Genomic DNA, 20132 nt, shown 5'->3' with positions numbered 1-20132 from the left:
GATGCTGGTAGTGGTTGAAGGGGTTGAGCAAAACAGAAAAAAAAAAAAGAAAAAAACTCATGGCCAAGGACAACAGTGTGGTGATTGCATGGGAGGAGGTGGAAGGGGTATGGGGGGATAAATGGCGATGGACAGAGACTTGACCTGGAGTGGTGAGCACACAGTACAGTATACAGATGATGTGTTGTGGAATTGTGCACCTGAAACCCATATAATATTGTTAAACCGTGTCACCCCCCCAGTACATTCCATAAAAAGGAAAAAAAAGACTTAATAGTATTTACCCCCTCTTCTTTTCTTCTAGACTCCAAAGGAGAACCTCTTTACATTGTTAACTCTTCTAGTATAACTGGTGAACCCCTTCTGAAGATGTTATTGACAAAGGTACCTAGTTTCATTTCTAGGATTTTTTAATATATGAAGTTATACAATTCCCCCATGTTTGCTAGTTCAATTTTCTCCCCTAGTTTTTTTTTATTCTAAGACTGGGTGATTATAGTGAGTTATGCAAGCATCTGACAATCCTGGATAATCTCAATAACCTTCTGAGTTAACCTTTTGGCTCTGAATAAGTGAGAGCATATAAAGTTCCATTTTCATTCAAAACAAAGTGTTTAATCTGGATATACTAGCATTTTCATGTACCTGTTGCTTTTGAATTTTTGCTTCATAGAATGTGAGAAATGTGTATGTGTGCAATTTTTTGCATGTTATTCTTTGCCTTTAAGAAATATGTTTATAGTATTGAAAAGTAAAGATTGTATATAATTTTTAGTGTTTGCAACCCAGTGGTTTAACCCTCTGCTATTTGTAGGCAGACAGTGATGGACCAGAATTTAAAACCATTCATGACAATACCAAACAGAGACTGAAGGTAAGTCTTTTCTAATTCACTATATATTAAAGAGTGAATTAGCTTTATAGCCATCTTTAGTTGTGAGATTATAAATTCTAAAATTAAAATAAGGGTGGCAATAATAATAGCTGTAATCTTATAGATAAGAGAAATGAATATAGAATTGAAATAAAATTCTTAACAGAGTTGATTTGATTTTCTACAAGATTATTTGTTTCTAAGATATGAATTAATGATTACTTGTTGAATACACAAATAATACACTTTTAAAGGGAATTTGTTCACTATGGTTATTTTGTGGAAGTGTGAAACATTTAAATTATATACTGATTTTAGGATTAGAATAAATGTAAGGACAAGGCTAACAGCATGGCTCAGTGTAGACATTGTTCACAGTCCATTTAGTATTGATAGTTTGTCTTGGAAAGCATATGTAATGTGATTGACCTAAGTAAGGCCTGGTAGTACTTCCTGTATTTTTAGTTAAAACCCAGTAAGTTCTGTTGAGGTTAGAATTACTGTAAGGATTGACATTGCAATAGTGAGTTCTTTTTATTTTTTTAATTTTTTAAGGCCCTTAATTGAATGATTCTTGTGCTACTCGTGTATTTTGAAGCATAACATAAAAATGTTACCATATCTGAAATCTGCCTCTCTGATTGTTTATTATCTTAGGTTTCATTTTCATCCTTAGACTTAGTACTTCATTTGGAAGCTTTATTGTCCCTCATGGGTTTTTTATCATCTGCTGTTCCATCCTCTGAACCTTCTGAGAAGGAACCTGAGCTGAAACCACTTGCGGGAGAGTCCAGAAATATCATTGTCAAAGCTGGTATTAACTTTTGAGTCATGTCTAATAATTTCTGTCTCAATTTTAATAATCATATAACGTGTACTTTCAAGCGAAGGTAAATATTGAGCGCCTTAACTTTACAGCACCTCTGACAGATTAGATTATTTTCAAAAGAAAGCACACTTTATCCCTTTGGCATTATAGGGTATTTAGGGAGGGATTTTATTTTTTCAAGATTTTACTTAAATATATATATTTATAGAGAGGGGAAGGAGGGAAAAGGAGAGGAGAGAAATATCGATTCGTTGCTTCTCATGTGCACCCCAACCAGGGACTGGGCCTGCATCCTAGCATGTGCCCTGACCTGGAGTAGAACCAGCAACCTTTCGCTTTGAGGGACAATGCTCAACCAACTGAGTCACACTGGTCAAGGCTAGGGAGGGATTTTAAATAAATGTTTAATATTAATCATGTATTTATATTTTATTTCACTTTTACATAAATTTGTTTATATATTTGTACTGATGTCTCTGCAGCCTTCACACCATGAAAGTGAGAAAGGAAGAAATTAAAATACTAATATCATCATGCATAGTAACAAAGGTCCATTTCAGTCAGACAAGGAAACTTGCCAGGTGCTCAACAATTTTTAGGTGCCTTTGCGGGACACAAAAAAATTAATCCAAAGAAACAGTCTTCCAGTTATGCTGTGTAGTTGGTTTTTAAGGTTTGATTATGCTACTTTACCTCTTAGGGGGAAAAAAAATCCCATTATCATCTTGGTGGCTAAGGATTGCTGTCGCCATGCTTTTCCATTTTATAGGAAAAAGTCTGTTTCCCTCAAGCAAGACAAAGATCTAGGAAAATATATGCTGAGTTTATCCATCAAGGCCTGGACTACAGTGGGTTAAGGGGATCTATTTGATTGTGACTCTTAATACACATACAAATGCACAGACATCACAAATTTTTTTTTAAATAATTTTTTAAAGATTTTATTTATTTGTTTTTAGAGAGAGAAGGGAGTGGGGGAGAGAAAGAGAGAGAGAAACATCAAAGTGCAGTTGCTGGGGTTCATGGTCTGCAACCCAGGCATGTACCCTGACTGAGAATCGAACCTGCGACACTTTGGTTCGCAGCCCGTGCTCAATCCACTGAGCTACGCCAGCCAGGGCACAATTGTTTTTTAAACTTCAGCTCTTTATGTTCATTCATCATAGAATTTATTTTAGGATTTTTTATGGAGAAATCGTGTGCATTCTAGATAAGTTGATTCTATAGTTAATAACATGTATGTGTCATAATTAATTAAATGTATTTTATTAACAGTATTTTAGTTTTTCATGAAATATTCTTTTATCTAATATATGATATGAAAAGGAATTCAAAGTCATAATTTAGCTTCAATGCCATTCTAGAATTTGAACGTAGAGAATTTTTTCCCCAGAAGAAAAATTATACTAAAGTTTTCATCTAGCAAATTGTACTTTTAAGGTGCTATTCAAGGCTGCCTTTATTCTGAATTTGGAGGGGAACATGCCATTTTTTTGTCTGATGGATATTTGAAAATTGACTCAGAATTTGTATTGATTATATATAATCTTAATGAAGGCCTTTTGATTGTTCATAGGTCCTAATATACTTTTATTTTAGTGAATTTGAGATGATTTTGCATCTTATATCATTTTTGCACTTTGCTAATCACAAGGTTTCTGTTGCTCTTCAGTGTCCAGCAGTACTTCTCAAGATGATGTATTTGATTTAAAGGTTATGGCTGAATTAAATTCATTTAATGTCTTGGTCTGTGATCAGAAGTGTAACATTGCAGATATTAGAATACATGGTAAGCAGTAATTCCTTGGTGCACGTACTTCTGTTTCCCTACCTAGACCTCTAGGAAGAATGAGCTTGTGCATGGTAGATTTTTCATGAGTCACCTTGTGCTTTAATTACATTGAAGACTTTTGCAAACTTTTCAAAGTTGTACTTTGAAATGTTAGAAGTAAATTTGTTATGATTCATGGCTGTTATGGGATAGTCGTGTGTATTTAAAAAATTTTAGAATAAGTCTAAGGCTTAACTTAACCTCTTTTGTCCTGTTTGCATTTCAGAATAATAGAACTTTAAACTGTGAAATGTATAACATGGTAAAATCTCCCTGGGTAAAGAAAATGTCATTATCCTTATTGTCATATTTTGTGTTTATATGGCATCAAGAAAAGAAGTTTTTAAAAGAAATTTTATAACTTTTACCCACCATCAGCTTGATATAAGGATGAGTTCATGTATTTCCATGGGTTCTGGACCCAGTTGCCAAGGGTCAGTTTTGACTCTAATACTCGCTGACCTTGAGCAAATTAATTAACTTTCCTGTGCCTGAGTTCCCTTTTCTGTAAAATGGAGGTAGCTATGATAATAATTTATGGGATTGTTGTGAGGATTAAGTTTACACATATTAGAAAATTGCCTGGTATTTAGCAAATCATTAAAAAAAAGGTTAAAACCAGTTCTTTAAACAAATGCTACATTATCTGTTTTATAGTTGGTATGGTGATAGTTTGGGCTTATTACTGGATCTCAGCTGTAGGCATCTCTCTGTACTGAGGAACTGTTTTAGAAATCATTATGCCTTTGGAAATTATATGAATGACAAAAATGTTTTTGGAGAGAAATCTTAGAAGATTGCATTTTAGATATATTTTATTATGGAAAGAATAGGACTTATTCATCAAATTATACTTATTATAATTTATTATTAGAGCAGTAGTGTTCATAATGTAATATTTATGAAATGGCTGTTTAATGAACATTATGAATCTTGAATCTATGTTTCTTCCTGAATCTTGCCAATGTATAGGGTATTTGTATTTGGCAATCTGTAATTAATTGTTTTTGGAAATTTTTTTTTAATTTTCACAGTTTTTATTTATGAGATACCCATAGCACTTAAAGATATTATAATCTTAGGTATCTCATACATAGAAGTTGATACTTTTAATATATAATAGTGATTAATTTTTATTCATTCTGTATTTTGGTGGTATATTTCTGAACTTAAGTACTGTCGAATTGGTTCACTGGATTGGGTGAAAAGTTTGTAAATGTTTCCCACAGGAATGGATGCCTCTGTTTCCATGAAGCCAAAGGAGACTGACATGTTTGCCAGACTTCAGGATATCATCGTTACAAATGTGGATTTGCTGTCCATTCACAAAAAGGTAATTAGAAACAAGGTGTCTATATTGAAATTTATTTTTGTCCTATGGGTTTCAGATGCCTTTATTTATTCAGCATATACTTACTGTCTGTCATGTGTCAGGTACTTTTTTAGGGATTGAACATGAATATGGTCATAGTCTGCTTTCACATTGTAGACTAGGTGATTTGTGGAAGTTATTTCTGACTGATTAAGTGCTTGATCTCTCCATTGATAAAACAGATTTTATTGATACAGGAAGAAGTTAGTTATTGTCAAGTATAATATTTTTAATAGTTTGTTGAAAGTTGATTTTAAATGGCACTTCTTCATATATCACAGGTTCCATAATAAGGACACATTTATAGTACAGTGATACTGTTATTTTGATGTAATAACCAGTTAATTTAATGTTTTCAGACTGTCTCTATTTTGGGAGATGAAGTCTTTAGGTTCCAAATGACTCTTTATCCAGATGCCACGGAAGGGAAGTCCTACGCCGATATGTCTAAAGTGGACAGCAAACTCAGTCTCAAAGTGGGTTGTATTCAAATTGTCTATGTTCATAAATTCTTCATGTCTCTTTTGGTAAGTTCATTTTTTAATATATTTATTTCTCATTGAGGCCCCAGATATTTTTGCCTATATATCTGAACCTAGATAGTCAAAATTTTTACTAATAGGGTTGTATGTAAATACTTAGGTGCTGAACAGAATATTATAGTTAAGGAAATTCTTTTTTTTTTTTAAAGATTTTATTTATTTATTTTTAGAGAGGGAAGGGAGGGAGATAGAGAGAGACATCAATGTGCGGTTGCTGCGGGTTATGGCCTGCAACCCAGACATGTACCCTGGCTGGGAATTGAACCTGCGACACTTTGGTTCGCAGCCCGTGCTCAATCCACTGAGCTACACCAGCCAGGGCCTGGAAATTCTTTACATGATGGATAAACAAATGAATTTTTGTTATCATTGTTTTGCACATACAAACTATTATGCTTAAATATTTTCATAGTTAAATATTTTAAAATACTTTTAAAAAATGTAGGGCTTTTCATTGTTGTTTGTTTTATGGAATACCCTTAAAGGTATTGAGCTAAAAGAATTTTTGATGAACTCATCAGGCAGTTTGAAGGATTGATATTGGAATTTACAGCTTGTGGTTGTATTTGTGATCAACAAGGCCAGAATTTTTAAAAAAATTTAATTATTTATTTCCATGTAACTATGGTGGGCTAAATACACTTATGCCTGTTAGCAGGGCTAAAATTCAAAGCTTACAAGTCATTGATTTCTACCTAAACTATCATGTTTTATTTTTAAGGAAAGTAATTTATTTGGAGTGAGGGGAGTTTAAGTTGCTTTGTATTATTAATGGATGAGTATCATGAATATTACTTTTAAGAATGATCTTTTCTTTATTGGGAAAAATCTTTTTTCAAATCTTTTTTCAAAATCTGTTTTTATTTGAAATTGAGATGAAATGCATCTTACCCTAAATAAAGAAGTTTTGACTCTTTTAATGATAGCAAGATTATAGACATTGAAGCATCCTTTGCCTCAGTATACTTTAAAAAATCTTCAGAAATAAGGTGACAGAACTGTAGTTTCTAATAATAACTTTATTCCAGTGACTTAGAGGTATATATTTGAACTTAATTTGGGAACAGTAACATGCTTTCCTTCATCTCTTTATTTAAATTTGAATTTAAAATGACCAACATTCATGATTAAAAAGGAGATTTTTAAAAATTGTTACCAAAATTTGTATAAGAACTAAATAATTCTGGAATATATAAAATGAAAGTTAAAGGACTCTTCTTTCCTAGAAGTAATTATTGTTAATATCTCCGAGTGTATCTTTCTAGATTTTACTCTTTCCATAAACAAAATCATAGAAAACATCCCTTTTATATTAGCTTTTATTTAGTTTTTCTTTTTAAAGTAAATAATTTTTAAAGTTTTAACTTTTTAAAATAAATCCTGTTTTGGGGAACTCTAAATATAAGTCTCTTCCAACAGAACTTCCTCAACAATTTCCAAACTGCCAAAGAAGCTTTGAGCGCAGCCACAGTACAGGCTGCGGAAAGAGCTGCCTCCAGCATGAAAGACTTGGCTCAAAAGAGTTTCCGCCTTTTGATGGATATCAATTTGAAAGCACCAGTTATTATCATTCCTCAGTCTTCAGTGTCACCTAATGCTGTTATAGCAGATCTGGGTTTAATCAAAGTTGAAAACAAATTTAGCTTAGTTCCTATGGAACATTGTTTTCTTCCCCCAGTCATTGACAAAATGAACATCCAGCTCACTCAGTTGAAACTCTCCAGGTATAAATATATCATCCAACTGTGTATTACTTAGTATAAATAGGATTTTTAAACTCTTTCCAGGGGTAAAGTTCTCTGGTGATTTGTGGTTCTCATTGCTTATTTTTTCTATATATGAAACCTTGACTATTGGTGTCTCATCAGTGGTTAGTACCTCACAGTATCTGCATTTTATCTTATTCAATTTATAATGTGGTTTTTCCATTCTGTAAAAATTTCCTGTTACAAAATTACAGTTTATTCAATAATACATAATTTAGATTCCTTTTTATTTATATTTTTACTTTGCACATAACTATTTTCTATAGATGGGAGAAAACTTAAAATACAATAAAATTTAAGATTTATTTCTCATTTTTAAACCTAGTCACATTTGGGAATTCTCAATGAGGTATGTAAAGGATTATTGAATACAAGTGGGAAAGTGTTGGCTCTTTTAAATGACAAGAGTACTTACTTGGTGTGCAAATAGTTGTTATCAGGCAAGCTAGAAATGAGTGTTATGTTTTTGTTTAACTTCTGGGTTTGGTGAATTTTTCCCTTTAAGTTTGGAGAAGTACCAGTACCGTAAAACTATAGGCTAATAGGCTCCTCCATTTTTAGAAGGGTGCAACATCTATTTTTAACATTGCAGTATTTGCTGTTGTTAAATAGTCCTTGTGAAAGACAGTTAATAGTGCTGTAATCATTCTTCGTGAGATTTGTGTCTTGGAGCAAGCGTAGGCTCTGTTTTAGATAGCTCTGCACATAAACTTGATTTACTCCGATAGAAGCTGTTAGTGTTCGGGAAAATTGAATGTGGAAACTTAAATAGTATGATAGTCTTCATTTTAAACTATACACTTCAAAAATATAAAATATATTCTTATCTATTTTTCAGAACCATCTTGCAGGCTGACTTACCACAACATGACATTGAAATTTTAAAACCAGTCAACATGCTTTTGTCTGTACAGCGAAATTTAGCAGCAACATGGTATTTGCAAATTCCAGGGATGGTAATAAAAGGAAAACTAAAACCTATGCAGGTAAGTATATGTATCAAAATATGTGAAAATTGCTAGATAGGCTTTTGTCATTGGTCATAGTTCAGTTCTGGTGTACATCAGAAGTGATGCTACCTTAAAAGGGAATACTTTCACTGCAAATGAATTCATCCAGTTTTCTATACTTTATTTCATTTTAGTCAAACATTTGGTAAAGCCAGCAAGAGGTGTGAGATAAAACCTTTTGCAGTCTACTGAAAATATTATTAGTAATTTTGGAAAATAAAGTTTTAAGACAATTAAATTATGAGTATAATGTGATTGATATTTAAATACTACATTCAGAGTACCTCAGTAGTATTTTCCTACAATTCCTACAACTGAATTGTTGTAGGAATGTCCCTGTGTGTAATGTGAGCAGATACATTATATGAGGAACAGTGTCTGTTCAGGGTATTCATAGAGAATTCTCTGTTCCAGATTATGGATGACTTAATATCTCTCTTACTGTTAAGATATTAGATCTCAGGGCTAATACTTGTCCCATTTTTCTTCCTTTCAAAGATTGAAAGCAAAAGTTAATTTTAAATGTCTTATCAGTAGGAGAATGTGGATCAAATTCTTGTATATTCATACAATGGACATTATAAAGTGAAGGAGCTAGAACTGTACAAAGCAAAATAGGTATATCTTATATTAATGAAAAAATGTGTTGCAAAATGATAGTGCCTTTCTATATCATTTCAGATTTTACAACAATAAGCCAATGGACAATACTCTATATTGTTGATAGTGGTAAATATAAGAAAGTATTCATAGAAAGAATAATTCTCTAGTTCAGAATAGTATCTTTCTTTGAGGAGGAAAGGAGAAGGGAATGGGGTCTCAGAGAAGTGAACACAGGGCTTCAACCACATCTATAATGGGGACAAGAGATCTGAAGCAAATATGGCAATTTGTTGAGGCTCAACTTAGCTAGATGGTAGATATACTGGGAGGATTATAGTATTCTCCATGCTTTTCCTTTATGCTTTCTGTATTTCAAAAGAAAGCAAGAAAAAAGTATCGTCCAACAGTTTAACAGCAAAGGGTGATCATCACTCTAACTAAAAGGACTCCCATTAAATCAAGAATGCAGCCATAGTGGGTGTGGTTTTCATTACCTAATTTGATGGAGATGCAGGCCTCTTTAAACAACCTCTCATTGGTCAGAATATTAGTTTTCTTGGGTCCAGAGTGCTGCTAAGAAAGGGTATCAGGCAGGTGACATCAAAAGTTGTTTTGGGTCGATCAGCTTGACTGTTCTTTAAGAACTGTGGGACTGCCTCTCACATTGTCCTTCAGAGTTAGTGAAGGTCAGTCTGTGTCTATGATGCAGTTGCTTTTTTCACCCACAGGAAACCAAATGAGGCGGTGAAGTTAGCTGCTCTTTCAGGCAGCTGTATCTTGGCTGGTATCACAAGGATGAATATACAAGGAGGTTCTAGGAAGTTCAAGTGACACCTGCTATATGAGGACGGGGGCTTGGGGCAAACGAGTAGTCCCTAGTTATTATCTCATGCCACATCATCTCTCAATTTTTATTTAGACTGGGAATCAGGCAATTTGTTTGGTGATAGGGGCCTCATTTCGGGGACAAAAGGTACTATGGTGTTCAGAGGAGAAAGTGCTGCGAATGCACACACGCTCATGGGAATTTGTATTTAAGCACTTGAAACAGGCCATTTGAATCACTCCACAGGTAAGGAAAACCTACAAAAGATAGAAGGATTAAAGGGTTTAATGGATCTTGACAACTAATGACAGCTTTGTTTGTTCTGCTTCATGTTCTGCAGCCACCTATGAGGAACAGGATATTATTCATATTTTATTTTTTTTAGCATTTTTAAAATTTTATTTTAGTCATTATTCAAGTACAGTTTTCTGTCCTTTACTCCCATTCCAGCCCACCCACCCATCCCTCCCCACCTCCCTCCCATACTCATATTTTAAACATTAAGAAACTTGAACTAAGGAAGCTAAGGAATTTGGCCAACAATATAGCTTGAAAGTGGTAGAGTTGATAGAGATCTGCCTGACTCAAAAGCTCTATTCTCCTTTTCTATTCAGAAAAGGAATAAAAGCTTTATTCCTTTCTGCCACATTACCCTTTTATAAAATTAGGTGATGAATAAGATACTCATTTCCTGGTTTGTGTTTTAGCTTTAAAAATACTTTGTGTGGTTTTCTCTCATATACCCGCTACTGGGGACCTGGTCCACAACCCAGGCAGGTGCCCTGACTGGGAATCGAACTGGCGACACTTTGTTTCACAGGCTGGCACTCAGTCCACTGAGCTGCACCAGCCAGGGCTAAAAATACTTTGTAGATGCATTTGTTACTCTTCTAAGAGGCATTTCTTAATAAGTTAAACAAATGTTTTATGTATGTCCAGATGCTTATGTACTGAGAATAAGAGCTGGATTATAGGAGAGCATCTTTTTACTTGTTGGTAGAGTCCAGAAACTGAAACAGTACTCTTCCTGTATCGAGTGGGGAGGAGAGTAAATAATAATGTGCAGGAAGGTGCTAGTATTTGGTGAGAAGAGAGAGGGGCAGAATGGAGATGAGGTGGTTAGGAGAGGGAAGGGAGGCACAGGTCCAGGAACGGGATGAAACAGAGAATAACAGACACAGCAGAAGGGTGATGGAGTGCCAGCGGCAGTGGCTTGAAGATGGGTAGAGACAGAAGTGTGTTTACACACAGGAGGAAAGTTTCATAACTATACAACATGAAATACTCTTTCTTGGTATTTATGGCCCTAACTCTTTCTTTAAAAATTAAATTTATTGGAGTGACATTGGTTAATAAGATTACATAGGTTTCAAGTGTACAGTTCTATAATACGCCATCTTATTATTGCATTGTGTGCTCACTACCCAAAGTCAAATCTTCTGTCAGTATGTATTTGATCCCCCATTGTCCTTTACTATCTTTTATCCTCCTTCCCTCTGGCCTACTGTTGTCTGCATGTATGAGTTTTTGTTTGTTCTTCTTGTTTGTTCATTGTTGCTTTCAGTTTTAATCCCACATAAGAGTAAATCATGTGGTTCTTAACTTTTTCTGTTGATTTATTTCACTTAGCATAGTATTCTCAAGATCCATTCATGTTGTCACAAATGGCAGCATTTCATCTTCTCTTATGGCTGAGTAGTATTCTATTGTCTGTATATACTGCATCTTCTTTATCTAATCAGCTAACAAAGGACACTCCAGTTGTTTCCCTGTCTTGGCTATCATGAATAATGCTCCAGTAAACATAGGGGTCCATATATCTTTGTGAATAAGTGTTCTCAAGTTTTTTGAGTAGATACCCAGAAGAGGGATTTCTGGGTCATATGATAACTCTATTCTTTATTTTTTGAGGAGCCTCCGTAGTGTTTTCAGAGTGGCAGTACCAGGTTACATTCCCATCAGCGGTGAAAGAGGATTCTTTTTCCTCCACAACCTCTCCAACGCTTGTTATTACAATGTTTGTTTTGTTGATAGTAGCCATTTTAACAGGTGTGAGGTGGTATCTCATTGTAGTTTTGATTTGCATTTCCCTATAGCTAGTGAAGTGGAACATTTTTTCATGTATCTGTTGGTCATTTATGTCTTTTTGGGAGAAGCGTTGTCTGTTCAGGTCCTCTGCCCATTTTTTAATTGGATTGTTTTATGTCAAGTTGTATGAGTTCTTGATATATTTTAGATTTTAACCCCTTGTTGGAGCTGCTGTTTGTAAGTATTTTCTCCCACTTGGTTGGTTGCCTTTTTGTTTTGTTGGTTTCTTTTGCTGTGTAGAAGCTTTTTAGTTTGATATGGCCCCATTCATTTATTTTTGTCTTTACTTCCCTCGCCTTTGGAGTCAAATTCATAAAATCTTCTCTAAGTCCAAGGTCCATAATTTTAGTACCTATGTCTTCTATGTAATTTTTGTTTCAGATCTTCTATTTAGATCTTTGATCCATTTTGAGTTAATTTTTGTATAGGGGGAGAAGTAGTAGTCTGGTTTCATTCTTTGCATATGACTTGTAAACTGTTTGAATTTGGCAATGAAAAGGCATGGAGTAGCAGATTAGATAAAAAAATAAAGCCCGATTATATGCTGTCTTTGGGAGACATTTCTATGCTACAAAAACAAATGTAGACTCAGTGAAAAGATGGAACACGATTCTCAGAGGAAATGGCATTCACAGAAAAGCAGGTGTAGCCATACTTATATCTGACAAAATAGATTTCAATAAGAAGTCTAAGAAAGGTAATTAGCCCTGGCTGGTGTGGCTTTGTGGATTGAGCATGGGCTACAAAGCAAAGGGTTGCCAGTTTGATTCCCAGTCAGGGCACATGCCTGGGTTGTGGGCCAGGTCCTCAGTGGGAGACATGTGAGAGGCAACCACACATTGATGTTTCTTTTCTTCTCTTTCTCCCTTCCCCTCTCTCTAAAAATAAATAAATAAAATCTTTAAAAGAAAAAAGAAAGGTAATGAGAAAGAGATGGACATTTATAATGATAAAAGGAACACTACATCAAGAAGACATAATGCTTCTCAATATATGTGTACCCAATCAGGGAGCACTGAATATGTAAAGCAAGTACTAACAGAACAAAAGGGAGAAACTGACAAAGACATAGTCAGAGTAGGGGACATTAATACCCCATTGACAGCTATAGACATATCATCCAAAAAGAAAATCCATAAAGAAATTTTGGTCTTAAGTGACAAATTAGACCAAATGGACATAATTGACATGTATAGAGCCTTTCATCCCAGAACACCAGATTATACATTCTTCTCTAGTGCACATGGAGCATTCTCAAGGATAGACCATATGTTGGGACATAAAACTAGCCTTAACACATTTAAGAAGATTGAAGCTATACCAAGCATATTCTTCAGTCACAGTGCTTTGAAAATAGAAATCAACTCCAAAAAGGAAGCAAAAATCCCCACAAATGTGTGGAGAATAAGCTAACTCCCCCCACCCCTTTTTAAGTTAGATTAGTGATTTTCAACCAGTGTGCTGCAAGAATTTTTAAAACATGGAATACTGGACTATGTAGTCAGGGGCACTGACCTCTTTTCCCTTAGATTGTCAAATAAAAAATGATAATAGACAACACAACTATAGCCATTCTATGTGAATGAATAAATTTTTTTGTCAGATTGGCAAAAAATATGAGATATATTTGGGTGTGCCTCAGAATTTTAGTTATTTATGTGTGCTGTGAGATGAAAAAGGTTAACAATTGCTGAGTTAAATAAACAATTTGAGGAACCCTAAGTTAAGACATTGATATGATATTCTGCATTTTAATTACTTTATATCAGTAACAACTTGTTGGTTTCTAGGTTGCTCTCAGTGAAGATGATTTAACAGTTTTAATGAAAATTTTGCTGGAAAATCTTGCAGAAGCTTCTTCACAGCCAAGCCCTACAACATCTGTCCAGGAGGTTGTAAGAGTCAGAAAAGATGTTTCAAGTGGACCTGACCACTGCAAAGGTATAAATGAAGATTTTTACTTTGATTATGGAGAAAAATTAGCATTAATGCCATTGTTACATTTAGGTTTTTTTAGTTGCCCTGCATAATATAGCATGAACGGATTCAGTATTGTATCAATATTATTTACTGTGGAAAAGATCCCAGGGGAAGGAGGTATGCTCAGTGTCTGCTCTAAGGGGGGGCAGGGGGGCTACGTGTTGTAGCCCGCTTGATGCATGTTTGCCTTTTACTTGTGAAGGCTGAATTTGCTGACCCCAAGAGGCACTGCGGTGGTATACTGTTTTTTCTCTAAAAAGCAAACTAGTCATGCAGCAGAGTAAGGTTCCTAAATAATTAGGAGAGAAAAGGACCTTGGTATCTTACTCAGATGACTGGCCCATGAGAAAGGAAGGTATTCTTATATAGTTAACACCTTTATGTATTTGGATTCATTGGAGAATGACATACAGTGGTACCTCATTACTTGTTGGCTTGAGAACTTGTCAGATCTGGTACTTGTCACACTTTGATGAGAAAAAGTGTTTCAGCACTCAGCATCTGCTTGCCACTCACCACACTTGCTAGAACTTGTATGAGTCACAATGACACCCCACAAGAGAAAATGCTTTACCAGTCGTCTCTTGCTCACCACTTGTTGGAATGAATTAACAACAACTACTGAGGTACCACTGTAGTCAGATACATAAGGGAATTTTCCAGGTTATTAAAAATGAATCTTCTAAGAGCACTGAACCTTTTAAAATTCAGCCATTTTCAAAGAGTAAGTTTTCTAAAATACAAGGTTTCTTCTTGCCTTATTAAATGATTATATAGAATATAATTTTACTTTTTCATAATTTTAAGTCATTGCTATAAATATTATCTTTTATTAGACTGTGAATGGGTTAATATTTCCATGGCTAAAAAGAGATGAAGTTCTCCTCCTTATAATAAATGTCCCTAGACTGTTGTGTTTTTATAATGCTTTGATCATCACCTGTTACACCTGTATAACTGCCTGTTAACAATACCATACCAATGCTGCTTCTGCCATAATAAGGACCCATGTGTTTTGAGATAGCAAAACAAATTATTGGAGCAGTAAGCAAAATCAGGTTTTTGGTTCAGGTGGTTAGTTAGGAGTGCTATATGAGCTTGGTGAGACTAGTGTCTTCTCCCCAGGTTAGGTTAATGCCACCATATAGACAGATGCTAGATAAGCAGGCTGTTGCTATGGTTAGACACAGAACTGTGTACAGGCAAGCTTTATGTGATTGATGCTCTCATTATGTTCAGCTATGATCAATTTATGTATTTAGTTCTGGATATTTGATTAATGTGATATTGGATTGGTCAAAAAGTCCATTTAGTTTTTTCTGTAAAATAAAAGACACATTTTTCATTTTCACCAATGACTTCATGGATTTGGATATTTTGAGTATATTGGCTGTCTACCATGTGGTGTAACTTTGATTGTTCTCAATTAATGTCTTAATTTGACTGCTATTAATTTCAATTGCTGTACTCAACCATGGTGCATCACCCAGCCAGAAATCTGCAGCACGAAACTTCACAAACCACATTTTACATGTTTGATCAGTCACAGTACCTTCTCCATACACTGCACAAATACTTTTTTTTGTGTTCCAGTTGTGTTTTCACCTTTCTTGAAATAATAAAGCATAATATACCAAAAATGTTACGTGTTTCCTTCCATCTTCAGTGTTAAAGTGGCTACCCAAAAATTCACCAATTTTGATTAGTTTTTTTAAATGCATGCTGATATGACCGTTGTCACAATACAGTCTACAAAATTGTTTTTGAACGAAGTTAAGGCACCTACGTGCTACTGTAGAGCCATCTTACAGGAAAAAAAAAGACCTAATGAACTTTTTGGCCAGCCCATACTTTGGAAAACTTGGGAGTTCAGATGAAACCTGCAAACATAGTGAAGATTGGAGTGTAAATTATTTTTCAGAGAAGTAAAGAAAAAAACCCCAGCATTCTTCAACTTGGAGAAGCCTTTATGTGGTTCAAGTTATACAGTGCTTGCTGTTAGACTAACTTTTAAGAACACACTTTCCTATAAATGACCAAAGAATAGATTTAATTCCCAAAAGAGATTATAGAATCACTTTGTAAGAGTGATTGAAGTATCTTCCAGTATCTTTGTAGCATATTGAAAGCAATATCTATACTTACCTGCCTAAAAAATTTCTGCCTAAAGATGAGGGAAAACACTAAATTACCTCTTGAAATCTCCCTTGTCTCAAAATTCCAAAGGTTCCCTGACTCTGTTACTGAGTTATATTATGTCCTTCTGGTCAAGGTAGTGGGTTGTGCGATACAGTAATTAAAGGTAGTTGGAAGTGCATTATGCTAGCAGAGAATCTGGTACTGATTAGCTGTCTATATTAGGGCAAATTATTTTACTTTTCTATGCCTCTAGTTTTATGATCTACTGAGAATGTCTTGTAACCAGTTACATGAAATACTTTGATAGTTGTAAATCTACTCTCTAATAAGTAGTCTTGCTCTGGAGGGGCTTTTAAAAAAATTTGTCTTGATAGTCTTTGCAAGACCCCCTCTGTTTTTTAAAATGTGGATAATCTGCCTCTGTGGATATTTTGCCCTGTTCTAAATATATATAGAATAAATCATTGGCATTTATATTGTCTCATAACATGATTTAAAGAATTCTAAAAAATATGATACAAATTTAGAATAATAAGTTATCCTAGCTTTTAGAATATAAATAAAGTCATATACCTGCATTAAAGTTTTTAAATTTTTATATTTATGTTTGAACCATCAGAACAAGATTTGATAGACTCAAAGCTTTCTGTGGACCAGAATGTCACTCTTCAATTTGACTTTCACTTTGAATCTCTTTCCATTGTGCTTTATAACAGTGATATCAACCAGGTATGTACTAAATTTCTGTATTGAGAAATAAATCCTTAGCTTTTTATTGAATTTTAGAATATTGACATTTTTGATATGTCTGTTCATTAAAAAATTGTATGTCTCTAAAATTCTATTTGGACTAGAGAATACTTTGTACATTGGTCTTGTTCTTTGACTTCACTTTGTTACTGTTTTTAATATTACTAGGCTAAGGAATTTTTTTTCTAAATTACATTAGCACTAAAACACTTTGATCTATCACTAGTAGAAAAATCTTACTTATGAGTAATTAATTATAGGTACAATTTTATTATATAGCTAAAAATACATATATAAATTTTATATGTAGTAGATATGTATTCAGTATACTCATTAGTGAGTTGAAGAATCAAGTTCCTGTACCATAATGATATGAACTAAATAACGTATCAGTGGTATTTTATTTTTTATTTATTTTTCTTTTTTTTTCAAGACTTTATTCATTTATTTTTAGAGAGAGAGGAAGGGAGGGAGAAAGAGAGGGAAAGAAACATTAATGTGTGGTTGCCTCTCACGCACCCTGCTACTGGGGACCTGGTCTGCAACCCAGGCTTGTGCCCTGACTGGGAATCGAGCCGGATACCCTTTGGTTTGCAGGCTGGCACTGAATCTCCTGAGGCACACCAGCTAGGGCCATCAGTGGTATTTTAGAAAGCTATTTTTATTCTGTAAATAGTGTCTTTTAATAATTTTTTTATTATATCAATTAATTATGTTTAATATGGATAATACCTTTGCTGTATGCTAATACCCATAATTTATAATATTTTCTGATTGTGGATATTATATCTGTTAATGTCCATTTATATGTTATCTTACATTTTATGTTGTTTTCTAAAAATTATATAATCATACATTGTTACTGTTGAAACTTGATTAGTATTTGTTATTTGTATAACGAACTGCCTTAATTTTTTTAATGTTGACTAAAAGGTGAGAAAATTTACCTTTCTGGAAAATGAACAGTTAAATATCTTCTTTATTTCACTTAAGGTACCATCATTTTTCTGGTTACCCACCTTTAGAATCTCTGTTGTCTTTTAGTTCCCTCTTTGTTGACCATTATTCATTTAGACACTGATTACTCTGAGTTTTTTCTTTGAACATTTGTTTTTTCCTGTCAGTTCTCACTGCTGCTTCTAGTACTGTAATGGCTTCCTTGTTTGTTGCTCTTTTTCCTTTCATCCATCCTAGACATTGGTGCAAGGAAAAATCATGTAGGAAATGATAAAAAAATAATTTCCCATCATGTAGGAAATGATAAAAAAAATCATTCCTACATGATTTTTATGTAGCCATTTACAACTTCCTATTCTACTTTAAAAACAAAAACATTCAGTGCTGTGTAAATTTTACCTTACTAAAAAAAAGTTCAGTGACTTCAAATTGTCTACATCAGTAGTTGTACCACAGACATTAATATATTGTGATCAGTAGATAATGTCACAGGTAATTTCTATTCATAGTTACAAATCAGAAATTTGTGAATTATTTGCAGTTTTATAAATTAAAGTCATTCCAAGTTTGTCAATAATAATGTCATTTTGACCCATTTGCATGCAATGCACTCTGTTAAATAAGAGAAAATGTGGAGTTAAACACAGGCCAATAATTAATTGCAAATCACCCTCATAGAAGTGCCCTCATGGTCTTCAGTCAGCTATTAGGGTTAATGTTCTTTACTTAACCAAAAACTTTTTTCTTTTTGGTTATTTGGTTAGGTTTTAAAGTCTAGGCATACCTACACAATTTCGAGCTATGTTTTGATGACAAAGATTGAGGTCCTTTTTCCTATATATAAAATTTTAAATCTTTAGTTTGGGAGTTGAGACCTCGATTAGGCCTCCATAATTCTCTCCAGCCCTTATTCCCTGCTGTTCTTTAATTGAACTATTCAAGCCTGTACCTTGTGCCTTCAGAGCATCTTGAATTGTTTGTTCATGTTTTCTCCCTATCTAGAGTGTCTTCTACACCCTCATAGCATGTCTAATCCCACTCAGTCTCTGAGGCTCAATTAAGTTCTCACCTTCATGATTTTTTTCTAGCCCATAAAAATCACTTTGACCCTCTGAGCTTTTGCTCTTTATATTCTTTACCTTTTCACTTATTATCCTTTGTGGAATATGGGAGGATATATATCTGAATAAATGACTACATGATATTTTGTGATCATTTACAACTTATAGCATCTCCTAGTGATGTTCCTTGTAATGTATTTCTGTTTTTTTTCAGTTAGGGTATAAGCTCACTTAGCTTGCCTACCATGCCTTGCCATTCTTGTAAACCCCATAGTTTCTATCATGATGTTTTTTACAGAAGAACTCATTAAGTATCTACTAGTTACGATGATTGATTGACAAAAATATTTCCTGATTATTTTTGTTTGCTTTTGCATTGAACTGATAAATTTTTATGTTTACTATTGTTAAATATCAGCACATACATAGGTGTATTTATTGTACGTATGTATATACTGACAAGCACAATTATTCTGTTTTGTTGTTTGTGTTTTAACACCCATTCTTTTAAAATTTGTGATATTGATTTGCTTTAATTTCTTGATTAAGAAATGTTTATAAGTAATTACATAGTATTTAAAGATAATTTATTCTTTTGCTTGAAAAATACCACAGGAATCCAAACTTTCATTTCATAATGACAGTTTGCGGCTTGGTGAACTCAGACTTCATCTTATGGCCTCCTCAGGGAAGATGTTTAAGGATGGCTCAATGACTGTCGGCATTAAACTTAAGTCCTGCACCCTCGATGATCTCAGAGAAGGCATTGAAAGAGCAACATCAAGGTTTTTCATCTCTGAATTTGCTATACATTATTTAAGCTTGGCATCACACCTGGCATTGCTACCAGGCATTGAAGCCTGGCTTGGGATGATCAAAAGAGGTCTTTGGTCATATTGCAATTTGAAGAGTATCAGGAAGTAGTGCTGATGTCAAATACAATTGCTTTAAATTTTGAATTAAAGAGAACTTTAATAATAAAATGGAATACTGCCTTAAAAGCACGAACCAAGAACTGTACGAATTTTAATAGTTAAATCCACATGGTAACATTACCAAATCCATTAGTAATATGTTTTTCTAAATTGTTCCCAGTAGACAGAATCTTTTTTAAAAATCTTAAAATTATGTATAATTTTATAAATTACATAAAATTATATAAATTTATAAATTATATCTAAATTTTTAAATTTATTTTTTGTCTCTAAACAGTTCTCTGACATCTCTTTCAAAGTTTTAGTAGAAATGGAATCCCTAGCATTTGTACATTAGCAATGTCTATTTTTGAAAGATTAACTCATATCAGCCTGCTATAAAGAAAAATGTGTAACTTTAATATCCTAATTATGTTTTTATTTCTTTCTCAAATAATGCGGCAAAGTATTTTTGTTTTTTATTTCTTTCTTTTTTTTTTAATTATGCTGCTACCTAACCTTGGACTCCATTGAAATACATACTGAATACTTCTGAGCCCTTTGTTTTTCTCAGAGATGAGTAAATGAAA

The 20132-nt window shown here is 33.8% G+C and overlaps 1 protein-coding gene across 2 annotated transcripts in view; it reads left to right on the top strand.

The window, feature by feature from the left end:
- The window catches only part of VPS13C (vacuolar protein sorting 13 homolog C), a 174463-nt gene that overhangs the window by 88658 nt on the left and 65673 nt on the right, over nucleotides 1-20132 (top strand). For both annotated transcript variants that reach the window (XM_045823143.1, XM_045823142.1), the window contains 11 exons: nucleotides 305-384; nucleotides 815-874; nucleotides 1532-1688; nucleotides 3376-3492; nucleotides 4764-4867; nucleotides 5266-5433; nucleotides 6868-7172; nucleotides 8053-8200; nucleotides 13532-13682; nucleotides 16480-16589; nucleotides 19244-19413. In XM_045823143.1, coding sequence (XP_045679099.1) covers nucleotides 305-384; nucleotides 815-874; nucleotides 1532-1688; nucleotides 3376-3492; nucleotides 4764-4867; nucleotides 5266-5433; nucleotides 6868-7172; nucleotides 8053-8200; nucleotides 13532-13682; nucleotides 16480-16589; nucleotides 19244-19413 — 1570 coding nt within the window. The remainder of the gene's footprint in view (nucleotides 1-304; nucleotides 385-814; nucleotides 875-1531; nucleotides 1689-3375; nucleotides 3493-4763; nucleotides 4868-5265; nucleotides 5434-6867; nucleotides 7173-8052; nucleotides 8201-13531; nucleotides 13683-16479; nucleotides 16590-19243; nucleotides 19414-20132) is intronic.

Source organism: Phyllostomus hastatus, unplaced genomic scaffold (genome assembly GCF_019186645.2).
Source record: "Phyllostomus hastatus isolate PE091 unplaced genomic scaffold, TTU_PhHast_1.1 phas_scaffold_501, whole genome shotgun sequence".
Lineage (NCBI taxonomy): Eukaryota > Metazoa > Chordata > Mammalia > Chiroptera > Phyllostomidae > Phyllostomus > Phyllostomus hastatus.
This window is presented reverse-complemented; position numbering and strand designations above follow the sequence as displayed.